Here is a 16657-nt window from a genome sequence, read left to right on the forward strand (position 1 = left end):
TAAAAGGTATGATCAGTAAGTTCGCGGATGATACAAAAATTGGTAGGGTGGTAAATAGCGAGGAGGGTAGCCTCAGTCTGCAGGACGATATAGATGGGTTGGTCAGATGGGCGGAACAGTGGCAAATGGAATTTAACCCGGAAAAGTGCGAGGTGATGCACTTTGGGGGGACTAACCAGGCAAGGGAATACACAATGAATGGTAAGACCCTAGGCAAGACGGAGGGGCAGAGGGATCTGGGTGTGCAAGTACACAGATCCCTGAAGGCGGCGGAACAGGTGGATAAGGTGGTAAAAAAAGGCATATGGGATACTTGCCTTCATTAGCCGAGGCATAGAATATAAGAGCAAGGAGGTTATGATGGAGCTGTATAAAACACTGGTTAGGCCACAGCTGGAATACTGTGTGCAGTTCTGGTTGCCACACTACAGGAAGGATGTGATCGCTTTGGAGAGGGTGCAGAGGAGATTCACCAGGATGTTACCAGGGCTGGAGCGCTTCAACTATGAAGAAAGACTGGGCAGATTGGGTTTGTTTTCCTTGGAGCAGAGGAGGCTGAGGGGGGACATGATTGAGGTGTACAAAATTATATGGGGCATAGATAGGATGGATACTGAGGAGCTTTTTCCCTTAGTAGAGGGGTCAATAACTAGGGGGCATAGATTCAAGGTAAAGGGCGGGAGGTTTAGAGGGGATTTGAGAAATAACTTTTTCACCCAGAGGGTGGTTGGAGTCTGGAACTCACTGCCTGAAAGGGTTGTGGAGGCAGGAACCCTCACAACATTTAAGAAGCATTTGGATGAGCACTTGAAATGCCATAACATACAAGGCTACGGACCAAATGCTGGAATATGGGATTAGATTAGACAGGGCTTGATGGCCGGCACGGACACGATGGGCCGAAGGGCCTCTATCCGTGCTGTATAACTCTATGACTGGCTTTCTTTGTGGGTTTTTTGATTGTGCGATGGCTGGTGTGGAACAGATGCACACTACACACAAGACATTCTTAAAAAGAAATCACAAATATGTAACATAATAGCTCCATCGCTCTCTCTCCATCCACCTCGCTCTATCTATCAACCTAAGGCAAAGCTGAAAAAGTAGGGGATTAAGAGCAGTAAAAACTGTCAAGGTGCCTGCAGGCGAGTGACGGATAATTGCCTGTTTAATGGCCGCTGAAGTGGAGATGGTGCTGCATGAACCAATTGCGAGGAGGGTCGTCCTATTTGGCATTCCATAATTACGTCCTGCCATTTGCCTGGAAGGAGGTGGTGGCAGATATAAGACGGCAGCGGACCAGTTCAGCCACTGGCTGTGCCAGCCTGATGGGACGTGTTGGCAGCAGCTCTACTTTCAGCAGATGGCAGAGCTCTGTATCTGGCTCGCTGCTGATCTGAAACCTTTGAAGACAGTTCCTCAGTCTTTGTGACAATGCCTGCAAATCTGAATGGTGGCATCTTGGCAGGTGCAGCGAGTCGGGCTTTGATGGCTGATGACCACCTTGGCACGTGGTACTTCTTTCATGCGGTCTAGGGGTTGCCAACTCTGGCTGGACATATTCCTGGAGGTTTCATCACATGACCTCCTGCCTCCAACTGCCCCGCCCCCAGGCGCCTGTCATTGGGCGCCCGACACGTCCATCCTCGCACCAATTGGAAAGGAAACGGGCTCTTAATTACCTGATTGGATGATGCTCGACTGTCAGTCAAAAAGCTTTATATCCCGCCTCTAATTTTTATAACTAATACATGACCTCATTCAAATAAAATGAAACAAATCACACAACAGCATGAACTGGTGAGGACACAGTCAGCAAAATAATCCCAACCTGAACAGGTGGGGTGGGGGGAGGAGTGCCAGCGTGATTGTTCGGGGAGAAAATTGCCAGTATGATCCAAGCGAGAGGAGTGAAGAACGCCTTGTGGACTGAGGGGGGTGAAGAACGCCTTGTGGACTGAGGGGGGTGAAGAACGCCTTGTGGACTGAGGGGTTGAAGAACGCCTTGTGGACTGAGGGGGGTGAAGAACGCCTTGTGGACTGAGGGGGGTGAAGAACGCCTTGTGGACTGAGGGGGGTGAAGAACGCCTTGTGGACTGAGGGGGGTGAAGAACGCCTTGTGGACTGAGGGGGGTGAAGAACGCCTTGTGAACTGAGGGATGAAGAACGCCTTGTGAACTGGGGAGAAGAGGAGAAGGGTGATTCCAGGTCTATGTGACAACCCTAAAACCATTCTGTAACAATTTAAACAGGCAGATTGAGCAGCAGCAGAGTGATATCCACTATAGCCCACAATTTCTCCACAGAAATGTGGAAAACCCCCATCACTTTCCTCTTGTTATATCAATGATGGAAAGTTGAGTAAACCTACAGCTTAGGATACGACCAGCTTGTGTCCCACTGCAATCTCTTTTTTTTTAATTAAAAAATTAAAAAAAATTTACACTTCACTGTCAGTAAAGCTATATCTCAGGGCTGTTATTGAATAGTAAAGTTTTGCTAGTTTTCTAAGTTGGTTTGGAACTCACTAAGGTCCTCAAATGAAGCAACAAAAATGATAACGGCCCAGAAATTCGGGTTGGAGGCTTCCCGCGGGTGCAAGCCTCCGACCTGCACTTACCTAGTGTGCCAGCCATTGAGCTGTGGGCCCGCGTGGAATTGCGATCCTGGGCCGCCTCCAACTGCCGGCGCGCAGTGCTTGCGTATCCCAGGGGCGCAGTTAGTTCGATGCGTCCCCCTGGGATCACATGGGCCATGGAGAGCCAATTGGAGCAGGGAATGCTTCATTCATAAGCTTGACCGGAAGAGTCAAACCTATAAATACTATAAGCCCCAAAACATCACTACAACTTCAAATACATTTTTTTAAATCACATTTTTAAAATAATATAAATTACATGAAATAACCATTTTAAACAATTTAAATTTTTGAAAAAATTAATTACATTTTCTAATGGGGCTAAAAATAAACTTACCTTTCTTTAAAGTATTTAAAAATAATAAACCTGTGGAAAAAATGTTTTAATTTTAGTTAATTCACCACTTACCTTGTAAAAAGCAGGCCCTGCGACTGCTTTTTACATGTCTAACTTCTGGAGACTTACCTTCCCGGAGAAACCTGGAAAAAACCGTAAGTTCGATGCGCACGCGCTGCCTCTCCGGCGCACGCGTTCCACCTCTTAACCCCTTCTTTCAGGGGAACGGAAGTGCCGGTTTCCCGCGCATGCGCAGTGCATGCACGAAACCAGCACTTTCGTTGGGCCTACGCGTGAGTACCCCGTGCGTAACACCCGTGGAGACCCGAATTTCTGGGCCTATTCGTCTCTTCCTCTCGCTCATCCCTCTTTTAAATGCTTCTTCTGTTCAACTATTTATAAATAGAAACTGGGCGATGCCGTGGATTCAAGCTTTGTCTTTTCGGTGCTAGTGCCAGAGTTTGAACACAAACAAGACCAACCAAAGTTTCCTGTGTCTGGTCTTCATGAATTGTGTTTAAGCCGACTCGAGGGGTCATGTTACAAAAACGGCCCATGGCTTGGCATTGCCTGGTACTGAGCTGGCAGTCTTGCTCTGAGGCCGTTGAGACGTAGGAAGCTAAAATATCAAACTGGTGCAATTGAATATCCTGTGTTTTTCTTTAAACTTGTTCTTAGACGGGGCAGGCAAGGCCGCATTTATTGCCGTCCCTAATTGTCCTGAGGGGGTGATGGTCGGCCTTCTCCTTGAACTGCTGCAGGCCCAGCACTGATGATGCTCCCACAATGATGTTGGGTAGGGAATTCCAGGCTAGCAACCTAGTGGCAATGTTAGCCCTAGTCTGGCTGGTGTATGATGGAGGGGAAACTGGAAATGATGGTGTTCTGAGGTTGGATTTGAAGGACATTAATGAGTGAAGTAGAGGGAGCTTTACCCTGTGTTTATGCAACCTGTTACAGGAAACTTTTTTTTTTATCCAGCACGGACGGGACCGTCGTGCCGGTTCATCAAAAATTCCGGATAACCGAACGCTATAGTAAAAGATACGGAGCTGAGAGCTCCGTATAAAGCAACAAACCCTGTTGCTTCAGCTTCAGAACAATGGGCACAAGTTGCAAGCGTCTCTGTAGCTTAGCAACAGCTGCAGCCACACCCTTGCACAGCAACAAATGAAGTAAAAAAAAGTAATAAAAAGTTACCTGAACCTACTCCTGAATTTTGCCAATTAACCGAGATTTCTGGTTATTTAGGTGCCGGTAAATCTCAAGTTTCCTGTAGTACCAAAATGCCCCATTCCACAGCAATAATGTCCCTCATGGTGCTGACGAGAAACGCACAAAGTTGTTTGTTTTTTCAGTAGGGCGGGGTGAGTGATCAGTATCTTGTACCACAAGAGAGATCGTTCGGGATGTCATGGGAAATGCAGACTCAGAGAGGGAGGGAAAATTAAGTCTCTACCACCCCAATCCATTCTCCGACATTCTCGTAACATTGACAGAAGACCGGGAGCAGGTCTGACGGCGAGTTGTAGATGACGTGCTGGTGGAAAATTACATAATTACAAAAAAACACTGGGGAGCAATTCAAATGATATGAAAGTCTCTCAAAATATAGGACTGTATCTTAACACGTTTACAGATCAGATATTCGATTGAAATGTGAAATGCTTCCTCCAACTTTGGGTTTTCCGCTGACTGGTTATAAACAAGCCCACACATTTTTACAAACTGTATGTACTCCAGTGCTTGCAAAACTAGCAGCTGCTTATTTTTAGCGGTAATCTTATTCTTGTTGGACAAGTACCTATTTTATTGGAAACTTGAATACGTTTTCTGACTGGTTTTGTCTCAAAGATCCCTTTTTTTGGGCCATTGCAGTATGTCTGCTTATGCAGCAGTTGTAATGTTTCACAGCATCTCCCGGGCGGTCTTGTGGTTCAGCTGCAGAGCGCTTTGAAGCTTGTGTTAGAAAAGTCATTCATGAAGTAGGAGCTTTGGCATAAAGATAATTTCAGTTGGAGGTTCAGCTATCAACTTGACTCAGTTAGTCGCACTGCCACCTCAGAGTTAGAAGATTGAGGGCTCAAGTCTCACTCCAGGATTGAGCACTTAACCTAGTGTTCGAGATCAAGATCAAGAGTTAGTAAAGGAATTGGTCTTGCACTAAAATAATTGATTTGTATTAAGTTCCATTTTATATTGAGCCTTATAGTTAAAAGTCTACATCTACAAGACTGCAAAAGCAGCTGACAGTATCTCTGTATAAAGGTGAGCTACAGCTGCCTTTGAGGCCAGCTTGCACATGTTTCCATTTAGATTCGCTTTAGCACTCCAAACTGGAGACTCCACCAACCCAAAACGCCAATGTTTTCTGTTCCCCCGCAGAACGATGGGCATCAGAATAGAGAGAGAAGTGTTCAGGTAGCCTGGAACGTCTTAACGCACACTGGCGGACTGGTACCGAAAGTGGGTATAAAGAGTTGTGGAATGCAGATGCTTATGGATTAGTGCGGATAGCGGCCGTATCAATGGGGTGAGATGGTAGCCATAAGTCAGGAGGAAAGGGAGGAGAGCAGGTTGTGCTCAACCGGCTGTGAGGTGTGTTCTGGTACAGCAGGGCATCTGTGTGTCAGTCTGTGCTGTCTGGGTGTTGTCTGAGAGTATTTTTGGTCGCCTTATCTGAGGAAGGATGTTCTTGCCATGGAGGGAGTGCAGCGAAGATTCACCAGACTGATACCTGGGATGGCAGGAATGACGTATGAGGAGAAATTGGGTCGATTGGGCTTATATTCACTGGAGTTCAGAAGAATGAGAGGGGATCTCATTGAAACTTATAAAATTCTAACAGGACTAGACAGACTAGATGCAGGAAGGATGTTCCCCATGGCGGGGGAGTCCAGAACCAGGGGTCACAGTCTAAGGATAAAGGGTAAGCCATTTACGACTGAGATGAGGAGGAATTTCTTCACCCAGAGTGGTGAACCTGTGGAATTCTCTACCACACAAGACAGTGGAGGCCAATTCATTAAATATATTCAACAAGAAGGAGTTAGATATATTTCTTGAGGCTAAAGGGATCAAGGGATATGGGGAGAAGGCTGGGACAGGGTACTGAATTTGGATGATCAGCCATGTTCTCATTAAATGGCGGAGCAGGCTCGAGGGGCCGAATGGCCTACTCCTGCTCCTATCGTCTATGTTTAATAAATGAGCAGTGTTTGATTCCACTTCTCAAACTCATCCTTGGATCGTAGGCCCAGGATTGCAGCCTTTGACTATATTATTGCAAAAAATACACATCCTAAAACTAACATGACGCAACAGTGTGGCATTAAGAGAATGCAGCATTGTTGCAGATACTGTTTATCTGGTGAAGCTTTAAGCTGAGTCCTCACCTGCCTGGTTTAGGTGGATGTAAAAGAAACCACGGCATCATTTGCAGAAAAACCGGGAATTCTTTGGTTTCCTTCTCGACATTTCTCCCTCAACCGGTACAGCAATTGGTTGTAAAGTGCGCTGTGACATCCTGAGGAGCGCTAGGTGCTATATAAATGCAAGTTCTCTCCCAAGTTTCTTTAAGCCAGTAATATGGAATCCAGGGGGTCTGAAGTGAATTTGTATAGCTCTGTTGTGTGCACAGTGACCTAACATCCCAGAAACCCACCGACGGGTTAATATAACTAGGGGTTCTTCCTCGTTATTATTTCATCTTTTGTAAAAGGGCCCTTGCTGTGGGTTTCTTTGAAGGTTTATCATACCTAGATCAGTCATGCCAGTCATTGCCAGTAGATAGAAATTTGCATAAACAGCCCATGAATATGGAATCAGATGACACACCGAGACGTCCTTAACCCAGAAAAACACAGTGCACCCTACTGTTGCCAGGGAATTGGTGCTTTTTGCCGAGACAGCTAAGAAAAGGTGAGGGGAGAAAATCCCAAATAACTTTTCAAAAGGAACATAAATTCAGACTGAACCTGAAGTTGCCAGGATGCCGCTCTGCTGCCGGTTCTGGGAAGGCCACTGATCCCCATCCCAAATCCCAGGGTGGGGCCCATTTTAACACTTTTTTGGGGGGGAAGGTGGCCCAAGCCAGGCAAGGTACAATAGACAACTGCCCCAAAGTGATGCTGGAAACTCCGAGAGTGGCACCCTGCCTCTTTGGGGCGGGTGGGTGGATAGAGCCAGATACCCTTAATGGGCTGAAGATGTAAGTGGGAAAACAATTTATTGCCAACAGGGAATTAAAGCGGGAGCATGCAAAAGGTAAATCGATCCCTTTTTACATTTTTGGGATGCAAGGAGGTTCCGTTGGGTGGAATGCTTGGGAACGCCCCAAACAAAGCTGCAGAAAACCTATTGTGATTAGGGGAGAACACTGAACAGTGGATCGCTGAACTACAGTTGTACGATACAAGGACACCTTTGCAGTTAAAGAGTCTTGGTATACTGCTCAGTCAACGCTGATGACTGACACTTTCATCACTAGAATTCATATACTACTGCCCTTTTCATTTTAGTGTTTTCTTTGCACAGATTGTACAGTTGAACAAAACACCACAGCTTGAAAGGTGTCCCCACCTTTGCTTGCCGGAATATTTTTTTTCTCGTGCTATGTACAGCGGTCCTAATGGATTTGGGTCCTCTTTCACAATCTTCTGCAGATCAAGATGGAGATAAGAAGTTGACTGTATCGGAGTTCATTTCGTTGCCCATTGGCACCGTGGAAAATCAGGAGGCTCAAGACATTGATGACGATTGGGTCAGAGAAAGAAGGAAGGAGTTTGAGGAGGTTATCGATGCTGATCGAGATGGCATCGTCACAATGGAAGAGCTGGAGGTGGGTACTTTCTTCAAACACCCTTTAGCAATCATAAGAGCATTAAACCACAGCTTTTTTTTTTGAACTTTTGCATTGAAGGCATGAATGTTTGAGTTCAGCTGATTCTACGTAAAAGTACTCCTTGTTGGAGGGGAGAGTTTGGCAGCCACACACTAATCATAGATTTGGTGCGTGGTCATGCTAGCATTTTAATTTTTGCCCTTTAAATTAATGTTTGCCCTTTTTAAATTGATGTAATGCTTCCTGTGCAAGCCTTTCTTGCACCGCCTTACAGTCAACACTTGAGCCACCAATCTATTTTCAATATTTGGAACCTCGAGTTCTGGGTACAAATCTGTGGCAGCTAGCGACCGTAATTGCTTTAAAGGAAAGCAGTCAAAAAAAGTCCGAAACTTGCTTTCTGTGTTATTAATTATGAACCACCTGAAAATCCCAGAAACCCATTTTACCTCATAAAATTTAGGTAAGGATCACACAAAAATCATCCCGACAACATCATTAACTTTTACCTGAAATCTACTTGGCGGATTTCTCAGCTGTAAAACTTGAAATATAATTGCGGGTGGCTTGGCAATTGTTTGTGATGGCACTCGGCATCCTTTTCTGTTTTGGCTGTTAGCAGTTTTAAAGTTAAATGCCTGCTGAACACTACTCTTTTAGTCTGCCAGTAATAAACTTCAGAATCACTGATGGCAGCTCTCTAATGGTCCAGCAGGTGAAAGCGTTGCCCAGTGTAGCATGAAGCCATACCAACCACAAGGTCCCAGGTTGGTCCTCAGTTACCTAATATCAGCCCAGCCAGCAGTTCAGGTGCTACATTGGCCTCACTATCTCAGGGAGGGGAGGAGTGGGGGGGGGGGGAGCCAGGGTAGCTGCTCCTTGTTGCTGTCCAGTGACTCCTCGCCTGGCTTGCACCTCCAGCTGAAAATGATTGGGCTCACACTGTGATTCCCTTCACAGCAATCGGTGGGCACTGTTGCGGCCGGTTGGGCGGTACTACTGGATTGCTGCCAGGGTCCATGGACCTGTAACTCGGCAAGTGTCTGCAGCTTCAGGAGCGAGGGGGAAATTAACCTTGAAAATAAAAGGGGGATAAAAGTGATGGGTGGCTCCCAATCAACATCCAGGACAGAGATGGATGATGTTGATGACTGGCCGGCTTCCAATATCATCTGAGCAGCTTTTTGTCAACTTTCATATCCAAAAAGAGATTAAAAACAGAGGTAACGAAAGCCTCTTTAGAGCAACCATTCTTCAGCTTCCATGATCACCTGAAAGCATTCAACAAGCCACCAGCTGGCACATCTGGCCACCCACTTGGTCTGCACCACTCGGCCTTCCAATGGTATTTTGAGGGGCATGCCAAGCAACAGGTTTGTCATGTGACTGGGCCAAGGAGTTGTTAGGTTTGGCTGGAAAGCCAATCAAGTTATCAGACCAAGCAGATGGTATTTAGTGCTTAGGGTACTACATCCTCTCTTAGCTAAATAATGGCATCAGCTTTAAACCTTGGTTTAATGGAAGATATGTTGCACCTCGAGCCAAAAGTAGAAATGCCATGGCAAAAATCAGGTAACTTAAGTTGCTACTAATGGTCAGCTGAGCTTAAAGGAACCTCCCATCACAACATAGATCACCTGGAGAGGCCAAAAAAGGGTCTGAAAGTAACTTATAGGTTGAACTGATCCCATTGACCCTTTACCTAAACTGGTGCAATGGGAGCAGTGGTGCAAAATGGGAGTTCTTCAATGCACTTGCCAGCACCATATTTAGAATTGTTTTTCAATCCTTTAATAGGGAACGGCTTCTTGTGAAATTTCTAAAGAGCCGTTTAATTGCACATTCAACTTCCTCATGTATGATTAATGTGTTTACATCTTATCAGGGTCTCTTGGAGAAGGATGCTGGGTCTAAATTTCTCTCCTTCAATAACTTGGAGGATGCCCTCCGAAGTGATTTTCTCTTTGAGCGTTGACACTACTGGTTATAGGATGGTTAACTCCTCATCTGCAAAATCTCCCGCGAGGCTACAAAGGTGGCTGGCAAATTAAAACTCCGCTGCAGCAGACCTTTGCCCTGCATCTTACCCATTTAACTTGCCCTAGGGGAGTGCTTGATGTTGGCACTGGATGTAAAAGCAGTAATTGGCCCATTCTCCAACAGTGCCGCCTCTCCACGTACCAATTGCAAGTCATTACCAGCTATACATCTCCATTAGTTACAGTACAGAATAAAGAGACATTTACAATGTTGGCCATTGGCAGTTGCTTGGCTGAACCGCGTTGATTATATCGATGGAACAGATTGGATTTTTCTTCTTCTTTTGTCAAGCAATGTGAAATTAGGTTGCAGTTGGCGTGTTAAAAGTAACTTAGCTGACCATGTTGCACAAGCCTCAGCACAAAATACTGCAACTGTTTCACCTTCATACGGAGAATATTGATCCAACGTGCCAGTTAGTAGGTGTATTTGTTTCTTTATTTTTGGGAGGAGAAGGGAGGGAGGAATGGCTTGTCCCACTATCTCTCCAAAGCGAGAGCAGCTTGAACTTTGAGTGCAACACCAGAACTGATCTTATGGGCAAGTCTACCGCAGATTCTTTTTATAAAAAAAAAGAAATGGAGAACTAAGGAAGTTATGACAAACCTTTTATAAAACACTGGTTCGGCCTCAACTGGAGTATTGTGTCCAATTCTGGGCACCGCACTTTAGGAAGGATGTGAAGGCCTTCGAGAGGGTGCAGAAAAGATTTACCAGAATGGTTCCAGGGATGAGGGACTTCAGTTACATGGATAGACTGGGGAAGCTGGGGTTGTTCTCTTTAGAGCAGAGAAGGTTGAGAGGAGATTTGATAGAGGTATTCAAAATCATGAGGGGTCTGGACAGAGTAAATAGAGAGAAACTGTTCCCATTGGCGGAAGGGTCGAGAACCAGAGAACACAGACTTAAGGTGATTGGCAAAAGAACAGAAGGCGACATGAAGGAAAACTTTTTTACACAGCGAGTGGATAGGATCTGGAATGCACTGCCCGAAAGGGTGGTGGAGGCAGATTCAATCGTGGTTTTCAAAAGGGAGTTGGATAAGTATCTGAAGGAAAAAGATTTGCAGAGCTGCGGGGAAAGGACAGGGGAGTGGGACTAACTGAAATGCTCTTGCAGAGAACCGGCATGGACTCGACTGGCTGAATGGCCTCCTTCTGTGCTGTAACCACTCTATGATTTCTATGAACTGTGGAGAAATATGTATGGGTTTATCTGTGTTTTTGCAGCCTGGTCCATGAACCAGCAGATTTTGTTCATAGCGAGTCACATTATGAGAAAGCCCTTGCGTTATGTGAACATTGTAGATAAAGATAAAAATAAAAAGACCTTTATGGTTAAATCTCATTTAAGTGTAAACCAGAAGAAACTGTTTCTGAGAATTGAATTTACCACTTTTAAGAAGGAGTGGTTTTAAATGCTATGCACCTCGCCTTTTGCAAAGGGAAGTGGGTAAGGATTCTTACTAATAGCTTCTCTCTTGTGACATCAAGTATTCAGTGTTTCCTTTGAAACATAGAAGATAGGAGCAGGAGTAGGCCATTCGGCCCCTCGGGCCCGCTCTGCCATTTAATGAGATCGTGGCTGATCATCCAAATTCAGTACCCTGTCCCTGCTTTCTCCCCATATCCCTTGATCCCTTTAGCCTCAAGAAATATATCTAACTCCTTCTGGAATATATTTAATGAATTGGCCTCAACTGCCCTGTGTGGCAGAGAATTCCACAGGTTCACCACTCTGGGTGAAGAAATTCCTCATCTCAGTCCTAAATGGCTTACCCCTTATCCCGGTTCTGGACTCCCCCACCGTCGGGAACATCCTTCCTGCATCTAGTCCTGTTAGAATTTTATAAGTTTCAATGAGATCCCCTCTCATTCTTCTAAACTCTAGCGAATATAAGCCCAATCGACCCAATCTCTCCTCATACATCATTCCTGCCATCCCAGGTATCAGTCTGGTGAATCTTCGCTGCACTCCCTCCATGGCAAGAACATCCTTCCTCCGATAAGGCGACCAAAACTGCACACGAGATCCATTTTATAGTCACTGTCACCCTTACGAGTGTATTCAACTTGGTAATATTCCAATTAAATGCTTTTCCTTCCTCACTCCATTGCTAGGACATGGATTCAGAGTCATGCAGTTCCTTTCATGTTTTAAAGAAAAAACGAAAGATTTGTATTTATATCGGGCTATTCATGACCTCGGGACGTCGCAAAGCGCTTTACAGCCAATTAAGTACCTTTTGAAGTGTAGTCACTGTTGTAATGTAGGAAACGCGGCAGCCATTTTGCACACAGCAAGCTCCCACAAACACAAACGGTGATGATGACCAGATAATCTGTTTTAGTGATGTTGGTTTATGCATAAATATTGGACAAGACACCGCGGAGAACTCCCCTGCTCTTCTTCGAAATAGTGCCATGGGATCTTTTATATCCACCTGAGAGAGCAGACGGCACCTCCAACAGTGCAGCACTCTTGAGGTGGTGCAAGTACTTCTTGAGCGCACGTCCCCGCCACATTGGAGTCTTTGAAAGGGGCGGAACTAGCAGAATGATGTCCCCTTACGACAAATCTTGCCTTTCCTGCAGCCAGTGTAACGTCTGCACGATGCAGGCGCATTTCCTGATGGTAAGCGATCCACCGGCAGTCGATTGCTCTGAGGAAGGCAGCACGTAATGCTGCTGGATTTTTAAAATAATCTTTTCTATCCTCGGCCACACAAGAGGAAGGCAAGGCACTGCTCTGTTCCTGGCTTCCCCGCAAAGAGGAACTGCCATAAATGACCATGGGGTCACTCTACTTTCTTAAAGGAGTTTGCAGCCTGCAACCCAAGGGAACAAATTGCCACCTCAGTCCCCTAAAGGCTCCTGCGGGAAGCCCGTCAGCCAGATACCTCCGAATTTCCTGCTACCTGGGGCGCACCAGGGAAGTTGGAGATTAGAATTGAAAGGGCACGAAATTGCAGGCACCAAGGGGCAGGACTCTGGTCATGAACAGTAGGAAAGGGCAAAGATTTATTTTTGTTCAAATGTTTTGATCTCTATGTGCGTAATGATTTGGGGTAAGGTGGGCGAATGCCTGGAAGAAAGAGTGGCAGAATGTTTTTTTAAGAGCAAGCCTTGGTAAACACGGAGGAGAGCTGCATGTCCCCAAGAGAAAGAAATCCAATGATAGAAATGAATCTCAACCTTCTCCAGCTCTTTCTCAGCTCTTCCCACAGTCTGTTTCCTGCATCCGATCTCCTTGCCCACCCCAGCAAGATGGAGGAGGAAGCCTGGATCAGATCTTGTGTCCGTTTACTATGCTGCTTGTCATCACATCCCCAATAATTAAGAAATGAATAATATTACCAAAGGTGAACAAAGGCTGAGGCCAATAGACCTGCGTCTTCAATTAACTTGAGATAAACACTTGAAACCATGCTCGCTGACCTATATTGGCTCCTGGATAAGCAACGCTTCGATTTCAAAATTCTGATCCTTGATTTCAAATCCCTCCATGGCCTCGCCCCTCCCTATCTCTGTAATCTCCTTCGGCCCAAACCAACCCCCACCGCCCCGGAGGTATCTGCGCTCCTCTAATTCTGCCCTCTTGAGCATCCCTGATTATAATCGCTCAACCATTGGTGGCCGTGCCTTCTGTTGCCTGGGCCCTAAGCTCTGGAATTCCCTGCCTAAACCTCTCCGCCTCTCTACCTCTCTTTCCTCCTTTAAGATGCTCCTTAAAATCTACCTCTTTGACCAAGCTTTTGGTCATCTGCCCTAATTTCTGCTTATGTGGTTTGGTGTCAAATTTTTTGTCTTATAATCCTCCTGTGAAGCACCTTGCGACGTTTTACTACGTTGAAAGCGTTATATAAATACAAGTTGTTGTTGTTGTGTTCTTTAATAATTTTATTAAAAAGGTAAACAATATTCTGCACAGTACCCCCTTCATGTTCCTGCCCCACACTCTCGCATAGAAACAATAAATAATTAATTCATTGTTGTTTTATTGACAGGAATACATGGACCCCATGAATGAACACAGCGCCCTGAATGAGGCTAAGCAGATGATCGCTGTTGCAGATGAGAATCAGGACCATTATCTTGAACTAGAAGAGATCCTGAAATACAGCGAGTACTTTACAGGAAGTAAACTAATGAATTACGCTCAGAGTGTACATGAGGAGTTCTGAAGAGTGAGGATCCCATATCCGAATCATGTACTTTGGAATCTCTGTATCAACCAGAAATGTGCTTAACAAAAATGCTTTTCATATTACTGCTCTTTGTATCCTGTGTGTGTACAATTTCCCCGACTCTTTATTGAGAGAGCTCCTTAACCTTAAAGCAGTAACGCCACTTTATTGCTTTGTTTGAATTCTCATTGTATCACTGAAAAGGCCTACACAGCGCGAGCTTTAATGCTTTCATTTCTGAAGGACTGCAGAAGTGAGATTGATGGAGCAGTGTTCAGGGACCAGTGAGCGCAATTGGCGCTGTGCATCACTGGGATATGCTGGCCGACAAAGGACTCTTGCTGCGCCGTGCTAGGATGAGGAGAACGCTAGTAGTGACGGTAGCTGCACCGTGTCTGGTTTAGGTTTATTTTTTAAAGTAAAAATGTTACCACTGGCACATTGTTGCTGATACGGAATGTGAAATGCCACTGTGGGTTGAGGCAAAGTGCTTCCAGCTCAATCGGAAATGGCACCGCGGTCTGTAACCAGGACTCGGTGGGTTTAATTACTCGTACCGAATGTCCTCTTAATGGGTAAAATTCATTGATTTTCTTGGGAGTTTTCTTTAAAAGCCACCTTGCTGCTCCAGTTGGTTTATACACACACTGAATCTGCTAAGTCACTGCGAAGGCAGCAAGAAACAAACACTGAAGAATATGTTGAGATTGCAAGACTTCTAACCATGATCGCTAGCTAAAGTGTTTTGAAATCATCAGTAGACATGCCAGATCTCCTTGGCATGTGCTTCTAATGATGGTTAACTATTTGGGTGGAAAGATCATTTCACGGCTCACTCGGTTTGTTGTGCCTTTTTGAAAATGCAAAATAGTGCAAGTGCAAAAGAACAAGGTTCGTCCAGTTGTGGATGCAGGATTACTTAATTCGCCCAATTCTGTTTCTAGAACTCTGGCTTTGACCACAGATTTATGTGAATAAGCAAAATAATTGTCTCTCTATTGCAGAATGTACACCGCTCGAGTAGTTTTGTTTTAAACTTATCTGTCAGTCAAAGAGGCATTGTAGAACTCTGCCAGGTTGTAATTAAGAAATGGTAGCTGCTAGAGACTCTGAACCTGTGCCCTAAGGAGCTGATCGGTGATCTTTAGTATTAACCTAAGTGTTACTATCTGATGTAAGATTAGTAAGTGGCAACCAATACAGCGATTTGAATATTATATATATATTATATATCAACAAAGGTATCTTTCGACCATTTTGTGGTGAAGGATTTTCAGGATAATGCGTGATGAATGATTACTTCAGTAATCCCTTTTTTCTAAGAATTATCTTTGCATCAGCTGCCGACTGCATTCGTTTTTATAGTTTTACTGAAAGCTTGTAATAAGAGTTCAGTTAGCAGAAGAGCAACTGCAGATTTAATTCCAGCGTAATTCTCTTAAAATTAGAACTGTGCCATGATCTATTTATGTGCCGCTGGATGTTCAATGACTCGCCATTGGTAATAATCATTTGGGTTAGCAGGGGAAAGCCTGATCTTTTATTGTGTGCACATTTGCTTCAGTAATTTACACCAGTTTTAACTTCCTATTCTTTGGGTTTGAATTTGATTGCTTTTGTAGTCCTCAATATTTATTGTTCAAGTGAATCTGTTTATCGCACATGCACTTAACAAATCTAATAAAATCATGGTTTCGAGGAATAAACACAATAGAAATTTTTTTTTTTAAACAAAATAATGAATAACTTTTTGGAAAGTATTTCGAGGAGATCCACTGTGTTTTGGGGTGATATGGTACAGTAGCACTGCATCATAACCCGCTTTGAGATATCCTGCCCTGCACGCATTGCTTTTGCAAACCTCCTTTTGCAATAGAAAACCATGTAAGGTTCCCTCCACATAACACCGTTACTGAACTGTGCTTTTCCAATGGCCTGCCAAAAAACATTTTTGTACAGAGGACCGAAGGTTGTGATAATCATTTTATTGTGGCTTTTTATTGTTTTATTTGGTGAAGTACAACCAAAAATCATTAGCCTGAAACCCACAGGAATCCAGGATAACATGAGCCTGGTCCTAATCTACAAAATCAAAGATCAGCTTATCAAATTAGCTGATTGTAACAAAACAGAGACTGCAGTAGAGACAGAAGGTGCAGCTAAAGATTTATCAAAAGGATTTCATTTCAGTTATGCAATTGGATGGACGCATTTAACACTGATTTGATGTAAAGTATCAGACATAGGTTGAAAAACTACATCGTCAGAAAAATACAATGAAATGGAATTAAACATGGAGACTTGGGAAAGGCCCTAGGTGTGATAGTAGACTTGTCACTTTGCTTCACCACAAGGTCTAGAGATTGAATGTTAAAACCTAGTAGAATTGTACAGCTAGAACAGCAGAATACAAATCTACAGAGATAACTAGAATGTCCAGACCAGAAAGAGACCATTGTAATCCATCTGACCAATCCCGTGCTTTGAAAAATACCAAAAACCACTCTACCTATACTCCTCAGTCTCCTTCTCTGTCAATTATCTATTTAGTTTCCTTTTGAATTGGTCTACATTGTCTATCTCCATTACTTCCCAGGTAGTCTGGTCATATAA

General features: G+C 44.4%; 1 protein-coding gene across 1 annotated transcript in view; it reads left to right on the forward strand.

Annotated features, from left to right (window-relative positions):
• Positions 1 to 15742, forward strand: part of sdf4 (stromal cell derived factor 4) — an 81736-nt gene extending 65994 nt beyond the window's left edge. Inside the window, exons 5-6 of the mRNA XM_085967099.1 lie at positions 7640 to 7815; positions 13865 to 15742. Coding sequence (XP_085823225.1) covers positions 7640 to 7815; positions 13865 to 14041 — 353 coding nt within the window. The 3' untranslated portion in view covers positions 14042 to 15742. The remainder of the gene's footprint in view (positions 1 to 7639; positions 7816 to 13864) is intronic.
• The last annotated feature ends 915 nt before the right edge of the window (positions 15743 to 16657 follow it).

This window comes from Somniosus microcephalus, chromosome 25 (genome assembly GCF_052327205.1).
Source record: "Somniosus microcephalus isolate GS21.2 chromosome 25, FLI_Smic_1.0, whole genome shotgun sequence".
Taxonomy (NCBI): Eukaryota; Metazoa; Chordata; class Chondrichthyes; order Squaliformes; family Somniosidae; genus Somniosus; species Somniosus microcephalus.